At 40.1% G+C, this 16,114-nt stretch overlaps 1 protein-coding gene across 2 annotated transcripts in view; it reads right to left on the reverse strand.

The window, feature by feature from the left end:
- sorcs3a (sortilin related VPS10 domain containing receptor 3a) overlaps nucleotides 1–16,114 on the reverse strand; it is a 240,046-nt gene that overhangs the window by 36,926 nt on the left and 187,006 nt on the right. For both annotated transcript variants that reach the window (XM_063477027.1, XM_063477028.1), the window contains exons 14-18: nucleotides 15,747–15,854; nucleotides 14,045–14,162; nucleotides 13,818–13,951; nucleotides 10,916–11,029; nucleotides 9,218–9,389 (exon numbers count right to left, since the gene is read on the reverse strand). In XM_063477027.1, coding sequence (XP_063333097.1) covers nucleotides 9,218–9,389; nucleotides 10,916–11,029; nucleotides 13,818–13,951; nucleotides 14,045–14,162; nucleotides 15,747–15,854 — 646 coding nt within the window. The remainder of the gene's footprint in view (nucleotides 1–9,217; nucleotides 9,390–10,915; nucleotides 11,030–13,817; nucleotides 13,952–14,044; nucleotides 14,163–15,746; nucleotides 15,855–16,114) is intronic.

A 16,114-nucleotide genomic window follows, 5' to 3' on the forward strand; every position in this document is an offset into this window, starting at 1 on the left:
CTGTATTTTGGGGCCCTGTATATTATTTTGCACAGTACAGGGGGAGAACAGGCTATTTCAAATAGCAACAGTTCAAAACTGGAAAAATAAAATTTCAATGAAACCTGTTTACACCTGTAGAGATTTCTGAAGATGGTCACATCTCCTCCACCTCGACCAGATGTGTGTGGGACACTAAAAGAGCAGCAGTCTGAAGGCAAACGTTCTGGAATCACCAGCACGTTTTTTTTTTCCACCTCTCAGTTAGGCAGAGAAAGTCCAAATAGTGTGACAAAAAATATTCCTTAAGGATGACCTCAACAAAACACTGTTTCAGGTATGTTGAGAGCTGTCAGCCTTTCTTTAGCTTCTTCCATAACACCTGCCCGATGTTTAAACACCACCTTCTATTTCCAAACCTGAAACGGATTCACTGAGCGTTCAAAAAAAACAAGTTCAGTCAGGACGTCCAGTGTGATTTGTGATCTTAGTTCACAAGAGATGGAAGATAATTTTCAACTAGTTTACGTGTTCTTAACTTAAACATTAACTATGCCTTTTTATACAGATATACTTTATATAACTTAAGTTGACAGCAAGATTACAAGGCTGCTCATCTTTGCACTGTTGGCACAAAACAAATTCCCTGCAGCTTTATAGTACATAAAAAAGGACATGACAGTCACTATATTGTGTCTCTTTATTTTCAAGTATTACTTCTAATGACACAGTTTCACAAATGTTCTTTGAATCATTTCTCTCTCAGATTAAGAGCACTAGTGTTTATTCTCTTCATGTCACTGCTTCCTAAAGCTTTGTCTGACCAGTTTAGCAGAAAGACTAGTTTTACCAAACAATAATTGATGCTCTTTAATTTGCTCAAATTTAGCAAATAAAGAATTCATTTGCAGAGCAAACGCATAAACATTCTGCTATTAAAGGCTGAAAAAAGATCATGCTTATTCTCTTCGAAGCATGCAAGTTAACTCAAGAGTGAAATGACTTCAAAGATTTATTTATTAATATATTAATCATATTGGATTGTATAAAAGTGCTGTATATAAATTATTTTCATTGCTTTGTGGCACGTGCAGCAGAAGAGGAGAAAAATAAATTTTGTATGCACATGTGAGTTTGTGTTGTGATCCCGTCCCGCCGTGTTTGCCTTTGCAGGATGTGCGATCCTTCCGCTGCCTGCACGGTTTCCTCTGAGAGTCACATCTGGCACCGTCGGTGGATAAACACACAGCGCAAGTGTTGGTGGCTCCAGCTGCCACGGCGACCAAATCTGAACTCATCCTCTCAGGCCTGTGAAGTCAAACTCCCAGCCTCCCCTTGGCACACTGTAGCACAATACAACCGGGATCTTAATTTGTAACACCGCATTAGCATGCCAGCTCTGCCAAAACTCACATTAGAACCAAATAAATCCATTGTTCTCTTTCCTGCTCCTTTGCTCTTTCCATCCCTCACTACCAGTCACTCCTTTGTGTGCTTGCGTGTGTTCAAACACAGGAGGTTTGGTGGGCTTTGGGGGATTTTTCATGTCACTCTGTCTGGAAAATGAAATCTCTGATAAGTGGCTGGAGAGAATAGAGAAAAGCTAAGAACAGGGTTTGACAGCACGGGTATTGTTTAGAAGTGTAATGAGCTGGCATGCAAACAAGACTCGGGCTCGGTGGTGCTGATGTCACTCAGCTCTTCTCGGTGTCTGCTGGCCATTCTGTTCACGCTCCTCGCTGTATCGGCCACAGCGGGATTCGCTAATCTGCATGAGAGCGATGCTGACCCGTCTCTCTAAATGTCACTCTTTGTGTTCGTGTATCTCTCAGTGTTGAGCAAATCCAAACACATCATGGCTGGAACCCTGAGACTGTGGGTTTGCACTGAAAGCGCTGCTGTATGTGGACAGGGGTTTGGATACATGAGACCAGCATTTGTTCAGGTGTGTGTCAGACCTGAATCTACAGTATCACCGTGCTGTGTGACAATAAAAGCTGTGAATTGTTTTGGAACATCGCCCAGGCTATTTCTGACAGCAGAGTGCACGTCATGTTCCTCCTACAGTGGATTCATGTTTGCACTGTAATAATAAGACTAGACAAATTCTAAAAATACTAGTTAAATAGAAAATATTGCTTAACTGATTACAGCAGGGACGACTGCGAGGAGCGATACAGTTTTACATTACAAACAGAGCTGTGAGGTGACAGGTGTCACTCCAAAGCTCCAAGAATCCTTTCAGGTTTGCTTTGGTTTCAAAAAGCACCAAATGTATAGAATTTTATTTAAATAAATAAAACTGGTAAAGACTAAACAATGGAACAGTAGCATCGTAAGAATGTGGTCTGATTCCAGAAAGACTGATTCATTGATTTTAGTCCTGAAATACAATCTGAAAGTGATGCTACTAATAAATCCAGCTGCTATTTGTGTAAGCAGAAAGCAACCTTAAAATCAATCTGTATGGGCGATGTTAATGGAAATCATTTGGTAATGACGTTAATGCATAACATGCACTGAGCATGGGGGTTGCAGAAACGACTAATAATGCGAGCGATCAGTTATTTCTTCATGTGCTCTTTGTTTCACAGTAAAGATAACTAAAAGCATTAAAGTGCACAACAATCAATCCAATCAGTGATGCCGACTGATGGATGTTATGCATATTGTGTCTGCTTGTGAGAGGTCCGTCTGAATACGAACAAGTCATCATGATCTTCTCTTAGTCTGAATTAAATGAACTCTACACAGGAAAACAATGTGTGTTTGTGTTGTTTTTGTGTAAAACACTATTAGAGCAACTGAAATGAATAATTTATTTACTATAACAACAGCAACTTATTCTGCTGCCCCCAAGTGGCTAGAAAATGGCAACTTTTACAAAATAAAACAAAAACAGTGAATGCAGGTTTATTTACCATATTAATATTTTACATATTTATACGTATGGAGATCATTAAAGGACTACACAGATTGTTGTAGAATGTATATTTTTTGATACTAGCTAAACAAGTCAGGGCAAGTACTCCAATTGTTGTGACTACACAGAGCTTCACAATGAGCACTGCAGTTAATATTTTAGCTGGAAATCCTCAGTAGTTGTGGCTGTCATGTTCGATATTCACAATGTTTGTTGGCAGGAGATTCATCTGGCTTTTCCACTGGGGCAGAAATGGATTTTGCAAAAAGATAACATGAGCGAGAACAACCGTAGAACATTTTCTCCCAAATGTGACACGATTGTGAAACAGAGAAGTGGCTGATAAAAATTCAGACTGACAAAACAAGTGTTAGGCAGATCACAGGGAGATTATATTAACCCAGAAGGAAACACAGTGTGATCACTGAAAGCCACTTTTGGTGAGAACTGAACTTTTTGTAATGTAGTGATGGATACATCAATACAGTAACCAAGGACGAGACTAAAACTTTATATCAAGCTGACACAGAGTTTCAAGTTTTTATATCTTATGGGGGTAATTAGAAAGCTGCAACAGAACCTAAACAGTTAAAGGAAACAATGAAACTGAAAACAGTGGCTCTCTAACGCATGCTGTCACCAATCTGTCCTCTCCAACTTAAGCACAGAGCTGGCAAAGCCTGGGTCGGAAAACTGAAGCCAAATCTGATTCATGACAGCAATGAACCAAGAGGGATGGCAGTTTATCCAGTCAGTCCTCACTTTGTGCCGCCATCTGATATAATCTGCCACACTATGTTTTATAAATCGAATCAGTCAAAAAGAACCCAGTTCCAAAAATATTGTGTAAAATGCACTGATTTGTAAAACTCATAAATCCACATTTTATTGCCAATAGAACAGAAAATATATCAAATGATTAAAGTGAGACATTTTACTATTTCATGAAAAATATTAGCTCGTTCTGAATTTGATGGCAGCAACACGTCTCAAAAACGTTGGGAAAGGGTCAACAAAAGGCTCGGAAAGTAAGTGGTACTTTGCTGGATGAACATTTTACAACTAATTAGATTAACTGGCAACAGCTTAGTAACTTGAATGGGTATGAAGAGAACATATTAGACTGTTTCTCAGAAGCAAAGATGGAAGGAGGCTCACCAATCTGCAACAAACTGCATCTAAAAATGATGGAACAATTTCAGACCAGTGTTCCTTGGTATAAAACTCTTTGGATATCTCATCGTTTTCAGAGAATCTCTGGAAATCTGTCTGTAAGGGACAAGGTTGAAAATCAATATTGGATGCCTGTGATCTTGATGCCCTCGGGGGGCACAGCGTGCCATGGAAATCACTGCATGGGCTCGGGAGCACTTCCACAAATCATTTCCTGTGAACCAAATTCACTGTGCCATCCACAAATGCAGGTTAAAGGTCCATCATGCAACGAAGAAGCCCTATGTGAACATGAGCCAGAAATACTGCCAACTTCTCTGGGCCAAAGCTCATTTAAAACGAACTGAGGAAAAGTGGAAAACTGCTCTGTGGTCAGACAAATTGAAATGTATGATTCCTTTTGGAAAACATGGATGCCACAGGCTCCAGACTGGAGTAGAGAGGGGCCATCTGGCTTGCTATCAGTGGTCAGTTCATAAGGCTGCATCTCTGATGGTATGAGTGCATCACTGCCTATGGAACGGACATCTTGCACATCTGGAAAGGCATCATCAATGCTAAAAGGTTTTAGAGCAACATGTGATCCTGTCTGTGAGATCCCTTTTTTTGGGAAGTATTATACCTCATACTGCATCTATTCCAGCAGCATGGCTTTGTAGCTGTGTAAGCATCTGGGTGCTGAACTGGCCTGCCTGCAGTCATTTCAGTTCAATTCAATTCAATTTTATTTATACAGCACCAAATCACAACAACAGTTGTCTCAAGGCACTTTATATCATAAGGTAGACCCTACAATAATACATACAGAGAAGAACCCAACAATCATATGACCCCCTATCAGCAAACACTTTGGCGACAGTGGGAAGGAAAAACTCCTTTTTAACAGGAAGAAACCTCCGGCAGAACCAGGCTCAGGGAGGGGCGGGGCCATCTGCCGCGACCGTTTGGGGTGAGAGAAGGAAGACAGGATAAAGACATGCTGTGGAGTCCAGACCTCTAACCAGCTGAAAACATCTGGAGCACCATGAAACCAAAAGCAGCAGCTAGAATCATCTGACTAAAAAAAGTAGTGCTGAGTTTTTGAAGGAGGTTCGAGTGAATGTATGTAGACTGTTGTTTGTGATTGTATAGGTGAAGGCCCATAAATGTCCAGCCTTTTCAGAAGATGGTAATCAATGAGCTCGCTGCAGATAGAAATTGTTTATTTTCGAACAACACAGTGGACAAAAAATTAGACATTTGTGGTCTCCGTCACTTGTTCTAGTCCTCACTGAATGCAACATAATGATTATCTGCAATGATACTAATTAGAGTCAAACAGGAGGATGAAATAGGGTATTCTTTAGGGCAGCCCTAGTTTGTGGGTTTAAAGTATTTACGTGGGGATTTTTAATAAATAACTGACTAATAATTAATTAATTAAAAAATATTTTTAGATCAGACTAACCTGAAATGTGTCAAAAAGTAAAAATAGCTCTTAAGTGGTCTGTTTAATGTTAATCTTCATATCCCGGTTAAAATTAGCTTTGTACCTGCTGCATTTAGCATGATGTTGCTGCTGCTAAGTGTAATTTGTGTCAAACTCCTGCAGTTCTCTAAGAATCGTCCTCCGTAATAATATTTAGAATACACACAGTACCCATTTATCTCAAAGTCAGGACAATGTGAGCAGTTTTTTGTTTTTTAACAAATCTTAAACAATCCTTCATGAATAGTTTAAGAACAAAAAATCACTCTGCTAACAGCTGATAACTGAACATAGTTACTGCGACGTGTAGACGGCTGCCTAAACAATGCAAAATCAGAAGTGATGCGGATCTGATCATCCACACAAACATGTTGATTATTTAGTTCTTTCTAACCCTCTTTTTAAATATGGATATGAGCCACAGGGTCTTCTCCCATTTAAAATTTTATGCCATTTGCTCTTCCCAAGAAATACAGCCATCGCAAGCTTCATGAATATAAATTAAACTTTGAATTCATCTTGAGAATTTTCTCAAATAGGGCTGATGCCACAAGGATTCTTTACCCCCGCTCTTCTCTTCTTCTCTTTTATCGCATCGTTCTGCCACCCACGTCCCTTCCTGTCCCCCCCCCCCCTCTTTCCATCACAGAAATCCACTCTTTATGAAAGAAAACAGGCGTCCATTCCTCAACTCATCACGCAGTAATATGACAACTGGGGCCGGACCCCAGGGGACGCGCACTTACCTTGAGCTGTTCCCGCTGTGGCAGGAAAACATTCCAGTTGCTAACGCCGTAAAGCCTGCAGTTATTATCAACAGACCACATACTGCCTTAGACAGATGTGAGGCAGTTTCCTAGTGACCAGCCAGTGTGGCAGACCTGGCTCTGAACACAACAGCTCTCGCTCACTAACAGGGTCTCCGGTGAGGTCCTTTGTGTCTGCCTCTGGCTCAGAACTCTTACACTGCGCGGGAGGTTTGGAGGGATTTGACTCTATTAAACCTTAGCGTGTTTAGAATGCAGTTACATTCCTAGAAAGTACTTCAGGATTTGTGCTTCGGGTTTCAGGGAAGTACTATAGTAAGTGAACAAACCCACCTACAGTGCAGCTGGTCCTACTGCTTGCTAGGAAGTAATAAAAACACCAGTTTACTTTATGTGTCCTGACATCATAAAATATTATTTGGACATGAGTTTTAAATAGCAACACAAGAAATCACTGATGCATCCAGCTGTTCAGCACAACCATTCGACATAATTTAGTTCACCAGTGGACGAGGAACTGTGTCGTCAGTGCGATTATGATGCTGGGTTTCCCAGGTAACATGTACCAAATGATCCCACAATATGGAATTCCATATGATTCACAATTCACCGGGTGTCTAATGCCACTATTTGTGATTTCAGGCATTGTAAGCACATTTAGGCTTAAAAGAAAACTGACATTGTTGTGTTCTATACCAGCGGCCCCCAACCCCCGGGCCATGGACCGGTTATCGTTAACTCTGTTTCCCTGGGTCTCTTCCCGTGTTGTAGTTGTGTGTCTTATCTTGAAAGAAATGTTTACAGGTTACCATAGCGACCAGAGAGCATTAAGGGGCAGAGAGGAGGATGTTACTCTCAATGTTGTTGGTGCATTTCAGGAGGACGCTGCTAATAAAGTTACACAGTGAATTCATGTTTATTATTATATTTACAAAATACCACAGTTTTTTTCTCGGTCGTTTCATTTTATTTTGTTGTATTTATCTGCGACACCTTAAAGGCCGGTCCATGAAAATATTGTCAGACATTAAACCGGTCCGAGGCGCAAAAAAGGTTGGGGACCGCTGGTCTACACCACTGCAGCTGAAGTTAAAAGCACAACTGAAGGCTCAGTGTGTGAGTTTAAGAGTGTTAGCATTGTCACCAAGTCATATGATAAAGTTACTCTATAAAAATACACAGTCATGGCTGAGGTATACCCCATAGTTCCACATTTAGTAGCAATAACTTGAAATAATCTTTATTCTACTTGTTTCTCACATCTTTGTGCAGGAAATTCTGACCACTTTAGAACATTACTTCAGTTCATTGAGGTTTGCAGGCACTCATTTATGTGCAGCTCTCTTAAGGTCCTGCCACAGCAGATTGCCTCCCACTTAACTCTTGAATACTGCATAGTTCATGGGCTCAACTCAGTGACTGAAAGGTACCCGGGTGTCCTGTGGTTACAAAACAAACCCAAATCACCCGCCCGCCATGGCTGCAATCACAGTTAGTATGAGGTGTTTGTGCTGATATGCTGTGTTTAGTTTTCTATAAATGTGCGTTATGGCCAAACATGTTAGCTGCCATGTTCGCTTTAGAGAAGAGGCTTTCTCAACCCTTCCAAACAAGCCATACTCATTCAGTATTCTTCTAATTGCGCTTTCATAAACTTCAACATTTAATATAATCGAGTCTTTTGAATTTCTCTGATTATAGTACAATATGACCTTGGGGTGGATTCTCAGAGACCTTCATTCCAGGAAAGATTGTGGCGTTGTCTAAGTGCAGTGAGTGTACTTAGTTTTTCAAACCATTTCATAGAGTCAGTTAGAGTCCTCTAAACCCCATTCACTAAACTTTTTCATTACTGTATATATAATTTTGGAAATCAATGATTTAATTAAAAAAAACCCAAGAAAAACAATGAATTTCAAATTTTATGTAAGTTGATATATAGACAAATTGACAGAACAAATAATAGATGTGGTTCAAATAAATGAATCACTGTAGTATGAGAGTTGACCTTTAATATGAATTGCAGTCGTGTCTGGTTGAAATGCACTTTTTCGATACGGTTAACGTAGCAGCTCTGTGACGAAGTGCGCCATATTGTGAAGCGACTTGCTTGATGCAATTTGATGAAAAACAAATGTGTTCAATATACAACATTATGAAACTTTGAATTTACAGTTTCAATAAACAACTTTTATTTGCATTCCTCCCTGCAGCACTGGTGCAGCTCACTTCCTGTTTAAACATATCTGGTTGTTTTTGGATAATAATTCTGCATTTTTTTGTATTTTTTAGCATTTTTGTGGTGACCAAGTAGCAACACTGTCAGCACAGCGTTGCTTTTTAAATCTTTACCGGAGCTCTCTTTGTGCTATCGGTCTTCCTTTACTGACCTTTATTGGATTCTTATTATAATCAGACTTTTTATTTCAATTTAGCATTGATTTTTTCCAAGCAATTTTACACCACCCATTCACAGACAGAACTGCCAATTAAAGTGGATATCATACAGGCAACCAAACTGAATACGATATCGAATTGTGCAATCAACATTCACTTCATAATAATGAGTTAAAACATATAGCATGCATATTGCCTACCTAATTAAAGAAGAACAAGATAATTTATCTAAAGTGGTGAAGAAAGTGGAACATTTAGTTGCTAAAGGTAGAATTAAAGGAACTCTCGTGTTTGAATTTTATCCCTTATATGGTCCAAAGCACAGATACAAATTCATTATAACTGCAACTGCATAAGATAATAAGTATCCAGAACAGTTCACCTGAATGTGTTTTTCTGCCCCCTGGTGGCCAGAATTCTGTTATTGCAGCTTTAAGTAAAAACTGAGGTAAATAAATTAGCGTTGAAGTTGATAGGTCTGTAGCTAAATGTAGATGTATTTGTTCTCACCTCATCCAAATGCACCATGAAGGTGACATTGCTGCCCAGGCTGGCAGTGAGTTTGCCATCTTTGGTGGTCAGCAAGAGTCCTTTCGGGGGTCTGTTGGGACACTGCTGCTTTCTGGGTGTGTACAATTCCTTCACTCCTTTCGTGCAGTTGTTCAGCACCACTTTGCGGTACCTTTGGAAAGAAAATCAAAGTATTTTATCCCTCTATGCACGCTCATCGACCATTTCCCTCAATGCTGCATGAGCTTACGGTTTACAGAGAATTTTGTTGAACTAAACAGAGCACAGCTGTTGTGTCTGAACAGGCTCCCAGACAGGATGACAACTGACAACACAAGCTGTGTCAAAGGCTGAGACACCATGGGAAGCTTAATCATAGTGGCAGTGAATAAAACACTCCCACTGTGATTAAGGTTTGCAAGGTGTCGGTCCCCAGGGCGCCTCCAAACTAACAAAAAGGTCACATCTTTGTGACATAACAAAGAAAAATGGATTGTAATGGAAAATGAACGATCACGTCAAAAATGCAAATATACGACTTTTCCCAATTGAAGTATTTGAACATGAACATGATATATTGCAGTGGTTTTTCCATTTAAGGATCTGCCGAGTTACTACCCTGGTCTCAATCATCAATTGACCAGATATGGTCAGTATTCACTGATTGATTGGTGGCGTTTAGTAACCACACACAATGACTGTGAAACATTCTTCTTCTTTCAGTGCAGTGGATTATCTGCCTTGATCTTATCCTGTCTCTTGCATCCTCTTTTGTCGATCCAGCTCTCTCCATATTCTCCTTCAATACATCAATGACTCTTCTCCGAGGCCTTCCTCTTTTCATTCTGCCTCGCAGCTTCAATTTCAAAATCCTTTGTCCAGTATATCCACTAGTCGTCCTCTGTACATGTCCAGAGGATGTTTACGGTCAGTGGTTTTTTTGAATTAAAGAATAAAACAATCTTCTTCTGGGAGAGAAAGCGTAAGTACGAGCAATAAAACCCACCCGTGCTTCACTGACCTCAAAGGTTTTGCTGCTATAACCTAAATTATCGTGTTCTAGCTGCAGATCTGATAGTGCCTTTCTTTTTCTCTCTTTATAGTTTTAATAAAATCAACTTTTGGAAAATGAGGAGAAATTCCCTTTGCAATTATCCTCTAAAATGACAGACAGTGGACCCCAAACTCACCAACAGTTTATGACCTGTGACGAACATGACCCCAATAAACAGCTTCATCTATTAAAGCTGCATAGTCCCAAATTAAAACAGCAACAGAAAACAGAGACAAGAAGTCATTAGAAACCAACTGACTGACATGTATTAACAAAACATAAAACATTTCAAATAAACCACCTGTGAAATATAATGAATGGTTTACCTCTGGGTCCTGTGAGCACCAGAGTTGGTAGGATTAAGGTTAATGTTACTGATTTCAAAGCTCTTTCCTGGACATGTTTATGAGGATAAGCCAAAGCTTAAATCCCCACATTGGGACCAGATTGTGAACATCGGCTTTCTGCTGCACTGATCATATTAAATCTATGATCCCTATCTGCCATGAAAACACATCCTACTGTGGAAAAGTCCTCCAAAAAGACCTGTTTGTTCACAAAAACATTTTACATAAATGTGCGCAGCATACACCTGTACTATATTCTTTTAAATGTGAATTAGTACTAAATCCCACAGTCCTTACCCTGTGCTGTTGAAATAGTTCTGGCCTTGGCTGCAGCTCCTGGACACGGTGGAAGGATTGAACCAGAAGGCTGGCTTGCAGTTCCCGTCGCTGCCACGCTCATATCCATAATCACTGTTACACAACAAAGAACATCCACACGGTACCTGATCAATATCAGCATGTGAAAAGGGACTTATTGTCCTGCAGTGTGTTCCCCATTTACATCTTATCTCTGTTCATAGCTGGTGACCGGGGGCCTGTCTGACACAGAGACGCATCATTATTAAGTATTGATTAAGGCTGCTGCTGCTCACAAATGTACCACAGCAGTGTGAATCTGTGGGTGTGGAAACACAATCTGCAGGCAAAGGTTTGCCACCATCTTTAAGGATGACCGACTCTCAAGTTGCCTGTCAATGTTCCCAGTCAGGACATGATTTACATGTAACAAAGCAAAGTAAGCAAGTGTCCACTCTAATAATGCTCATGACATTGATTTATTAATTAGTTAGCAATGCAGAACAAATAAACAAAACTAACAAGCCTGTCGCTGACTAGTCCAGTATGAATGCGTGATTACAACAGTGTGAACTTTTCATTAGCGAGCTGCCAAGATTGATTGGATACACAGGCGCATGTTGGCAAATAGGTAAAAGGTCAGCACAGAGTACAGCCTAGGACAAAGGATGTGCTTTATGTTCAGAATAACACTTTTGCAGTCAACAAAATAACCATGTAATGCATCTTAATACATGTGTAATAATGAGAAGGTCAAAGCCACTTTCATAGTGGCGCATGGAGCCAGGGGCCGATTAGCTTAACTTAACTGGAGCGGAGGAGGCGGAGGTAGGGGAAATTACATTGGCTCTGCCTAATGTCTTAAAACAGCATAATCCTGTTAAGCCTAAATAACTCCCGGTATTACCATTTACATGTTCAAGATCCCCCATAGCTAGGCGCTGGGGGACATAAGTCGGGTCATCTTTCTATGGCCACCAGTGGGCAAGACTTGCACAGTGGACATCTGGTCTTACAGAAGTCCAAGTTTTAGTATATATAAGTCTATCCTGACCTTGGTAAACACTTTCCCAACGAGTTCATGGCTCAGTCATTTCAGGGTTTGGGGACATGAAGAGTTCCATTTAAAGACTTTAGCATAAGTGTGACGTTAATCAGCATTTTGTTGATTTTCATCAGGGATTATACTCGACCATTGTCCTTCATGAATCTTGAATGCTGACTATGTTTCACAGTTTAAACACACACACACACACACACATTGCTTGCATGAGTCATGAGCTTTCTTTTTCAAAGCATGATCAGAAGATGGATTTATTATTCGCTTAGTCATCCTAAAATCTCATGTGTACCATCAACCCGTGGTTGGTCTGCTCTGCTTTTTATGACTCAAATGAATCATAACAGAGTCTGCTTGGAACAAACCAAATGAAACAAATGAAACAAAATGAGCAACTGCTACAAGATTCCAGATTTCCAAATTTAGTTCAGGAAACTTGTCATCAGACAGTAAAGGAAACTTGGGATTTGACTCAGTGTTCAGTGCCAGCTGGTCAGTATGCAGAACATCTGAATTTTCACTTTGTTGAATCAGCCTCTTCCACACTACGTGCACAATAGTTTGCAGGCATTTTGAACTGATTAATATAACGTTAATAAGTACGCACTTAGCAGATCATTGTGCCAGGCAGACTCTTCACACCTTAAATTAAGTTAAAGGATTTGGACTTCAATTCTGCACTGATGGGTTTTAAAACTCCTCGTTTCTGAATTTTAAGTATTCATCAAATAATTCCCCGCAGAGAGAAAAACAGCAAGACAGAAATTAGACTGAGACAAACAAACAAACAAACAAATGAAAAAAACACTAAAAACTTTCGACTAGTTCAATAGGAACCAATTAGCACTCACTCTCTGCACATCTACAAACGCTATTTACATAACTGCTGTATGTTGAAATGTTTTTTTTTTTTCCATTCTCTGTCATTACAAGATAAAAAACACAACCGCTTAGGATTTGCATACAAATTGAAACTATTTACACGCCCACATGGTCTGAACAGAATTACGAGCACGGTGAGCTCACAGACATATGCTACGGAGACAGACATTATGAGCAAATTGTGTAAAACCATCCCAAACTCCCAAGATTATTGGAAAGTTCACAGGAAAGTTCAACTGCTGACCACAGTTGTTGTTCAGTCAATAAGAAGATGGACCCTATTTATTGCTCTTTTTCGTTGGATGAGTGTGAAAGGGACCAAATCTGAATTGTAACTTTGTCACATCAGCTTTTATTGTATATTTTACACGAGCACACATATCATCAAGATCATTTTCTTCAAAAATGCCAGCATCTACTCAGAACAAAAAATGTAATTAGGACAAAGTGTTTCTAGAACACAGGGAACCCAAGTGTTGCTGAAAACAGCCTTCTTTTCTAATCTGTGCAATCCGTTTCCCTCGTTTTTCCTTCATCTGCAGCTTTGTAAGTTACAGGACTCACGTTGTTTGTGGCTACAGCAGGGATGCAGAAACAGCCCTAAATAGCACATGTGAATGGTGTGAAGAGTGTATTTGATGGTAGCTGGATGGATGCACTTCAAAATAAACTGCTTTTTTTTTTCTTTTTATTCAACGCAGCATTTAGCTAAATGACCTGTTGAGTCTCATTCACACGAAGCAGCTGCCAGTAACAAATTGCTTAAAAAGTAACAGAATGAAAAACTCTAAAAATATTATTTTAAGAAAGCACATCCTTTGAAATGTGTGCTTCTACATGTGCGGCAGAACAAAAGCTACCGTTAATGAAGTTCTCCTTCGGCAACAATGGAAAGAAACATAATCCCCCTCGACGATTATGAAGAAAGGGGCTACTGAACAAAGGCCCACATCATCTTACCATTCAAAATCATGAGCCCTGCAAATACAGGACTCGGCAGAGAGGATTCTCGAGTAGTCCTTTCCCAGCATGCAGTAGTTTCCGGGCCTGCGCTTCATGTAAATCTGCTTTTGTCCCATTACACACGGCTCGCCCTGTATGCAACATAAATGGGTGAAAAGCATTTTCAAAGCACAAACGCTAACACGGGCAGCACCTTCATGCATGGCATGGATTTAGATTTTTACCTGGTTGTGCAGGTGCCAGGTTTGATAGTCCTCCTCTGTGCATTTCCTGCTGAAGATGGACTTGTAGTCTATCTTGATGAGCTGCCATTCGGAACGGTGGCTAAAGTGTCCAAAAAAGCTGCAAGAGGCAAACGATCTAAATGACTTAAACTCTGCTTTTTATTTATAAAGTGCCATTTTCCACTAAAAATGCACATAGTGACACTCGAGCGTATCAGTTCTACTCTTAATGACACTGTGCTCCCCAAGAGGTTTGCTTCGATCTGGCAACAGGGTAAAATTGCTAATGTGAAGTCAAAGCGGGCAAGGAATTAACAGTAAGATGATCTTAATAAAATTTGTTTTGATCAGCAATGGTGAGGCGGGAAAGGACTGCTAGATTTCCACTTCACAGTACTTCAAAGGAAAAAACTGTACTGCATCTCTAGTTTTTGACAAATATGTTTACAAGTTCCTTTAAAAATCAAGACTTTTCACAAAAAGCCTGTAATAATCTCATAAGATACAACCCCATAATTGACTCCAGTTCCTCTCTAAATGTCTGACTTGGTTTATATAATTCAATTTTTTATTCACAAAGAAAAGCAGGGATTTGAGAAAAATCTGAAAGCTTTTACTCTCCCGTTGTCATGCTGTGTCACCTCAGACAGGTCTGTGACCCTTTGGAGATACTCTTTAGAAAGACCCTCTGTATTGAACTAATGCAGAGAACAATATATTAAAACTAGCAAACCGCTGCTTACAAACAGCTGCATCAGTGCATTAATAAGATGAGAAGTTTTCTGCACCAAAAATCCAACCTTAAAGTCTAAGTGGTTACAAAATGATTTTTGACTTTTTGACACACACATCTTTAAAATGATGATTCTAAAGTGACTCTGATTCCAACAAACTGAGAAGAAATTCCTGTACCATACTGTTAACAGCTCAACAGAGCGCCCAAATCTGTATGGAGTAATAAGCCAAAGAGTTTTTCAAAGTACTGTAATCTAAACTGCTTTACAATGTCTAAAGGTGCAAATGAAAGTGATATAAGCACAGCCTGTATAACAGTAGTTGAAAGACACTATTATGTGACCTGTTATCTCTATCCGGTCTTTAAGTGATGAAGTATGAACCCTGCTTTCGGGTCCAGCCGGGGTCTGTGGAGAAGCTGGGGTTGGTGGGGCGGGGTTAGCAGAGGCATTAGCTGCTGTAAATAAACAATAGCGCAGCAGCTAGCTGTCATTTTGGCTAAATTAAACTGGACTAGATCTGTAATCTATGATGGATATTTTGTTCTGTGTTTGACATCTGTTTACATAAATCTGCCCCGTTCATTCTTTAATTCTTAGCTATAGCTGTTGTTACTCAAGTGCTCCTTACCTCAGTTTATCATCATAAAGAACAAAAAGCTTCAAAAGGTGCTTTTTCATGGCCATTTTATTTTTACTCTACTTATGCAAGATTTGATTAGATTCTAAAGGTGTAACAGCAAAAAGGCTCATTTAAAAAGTTTTTCTTTGAATAAACCCTTTCCTTGAGAGACTTAATAACCACCTGACTCACAATCCTGCTGCGCTCTTGAGGACCATTTTAGAGGTCCTCGATCCTTTGGGCCTCTCTGGAGAGCAAAAATAACCCTGAGGACCCCCCACTGCCACCTTTTACTCAAATCACATCAACACATTGTAACATGTCATTCAGCTCTTTGTGGACTTACGTCATGATTTGGTTTTCAGCCCCAGCCTCCACCAGCACTCCATCCACAAACAGGGGCACCGAGGAGAAGCTGTGCTGGGTCCACTGCCTGCCTTCGTCAAAGCTGACCCTGTGTATTGTACGTCAGAACACATTCTCATCACAAACCCAGCAACAGCGACGGCGCAGACACAGACGCTCTCTATTAGATCCTGGTCATAGGGGAGGATTTAGGTAGGGATCAGAACGACTGGCTTGTCTCGACACAGGAGTCTCCGAGTCTCTGTGCAATTAGCTATTGTAGCGTTTGGTAAATATTAAAGGCTGAGGCATTGAAAGGGAATTTAAGAGAGTCCGCCTAGTTATTAAAACAAAGAAGCACAAAACTGC

The sequence above is a fragment of the Pelmatolapia mariae genome, linkage group LG6 (genome assembly GCF_036321145.2).
Source record: "Pelmatolapia mariae isolate MD_Pm_ZW linkage group LG6, Pm_UMD_F_2, whole genome shotgun sequence".
In the NCBI taxonomy this organism is placed as follows: domain Eukaryota; kingdom Metazoa; phylum Chordata; class Actinopteri; order Cichliformes; family Cichlidae; genus Pelmatolapia; species Pelmatolapia mariae.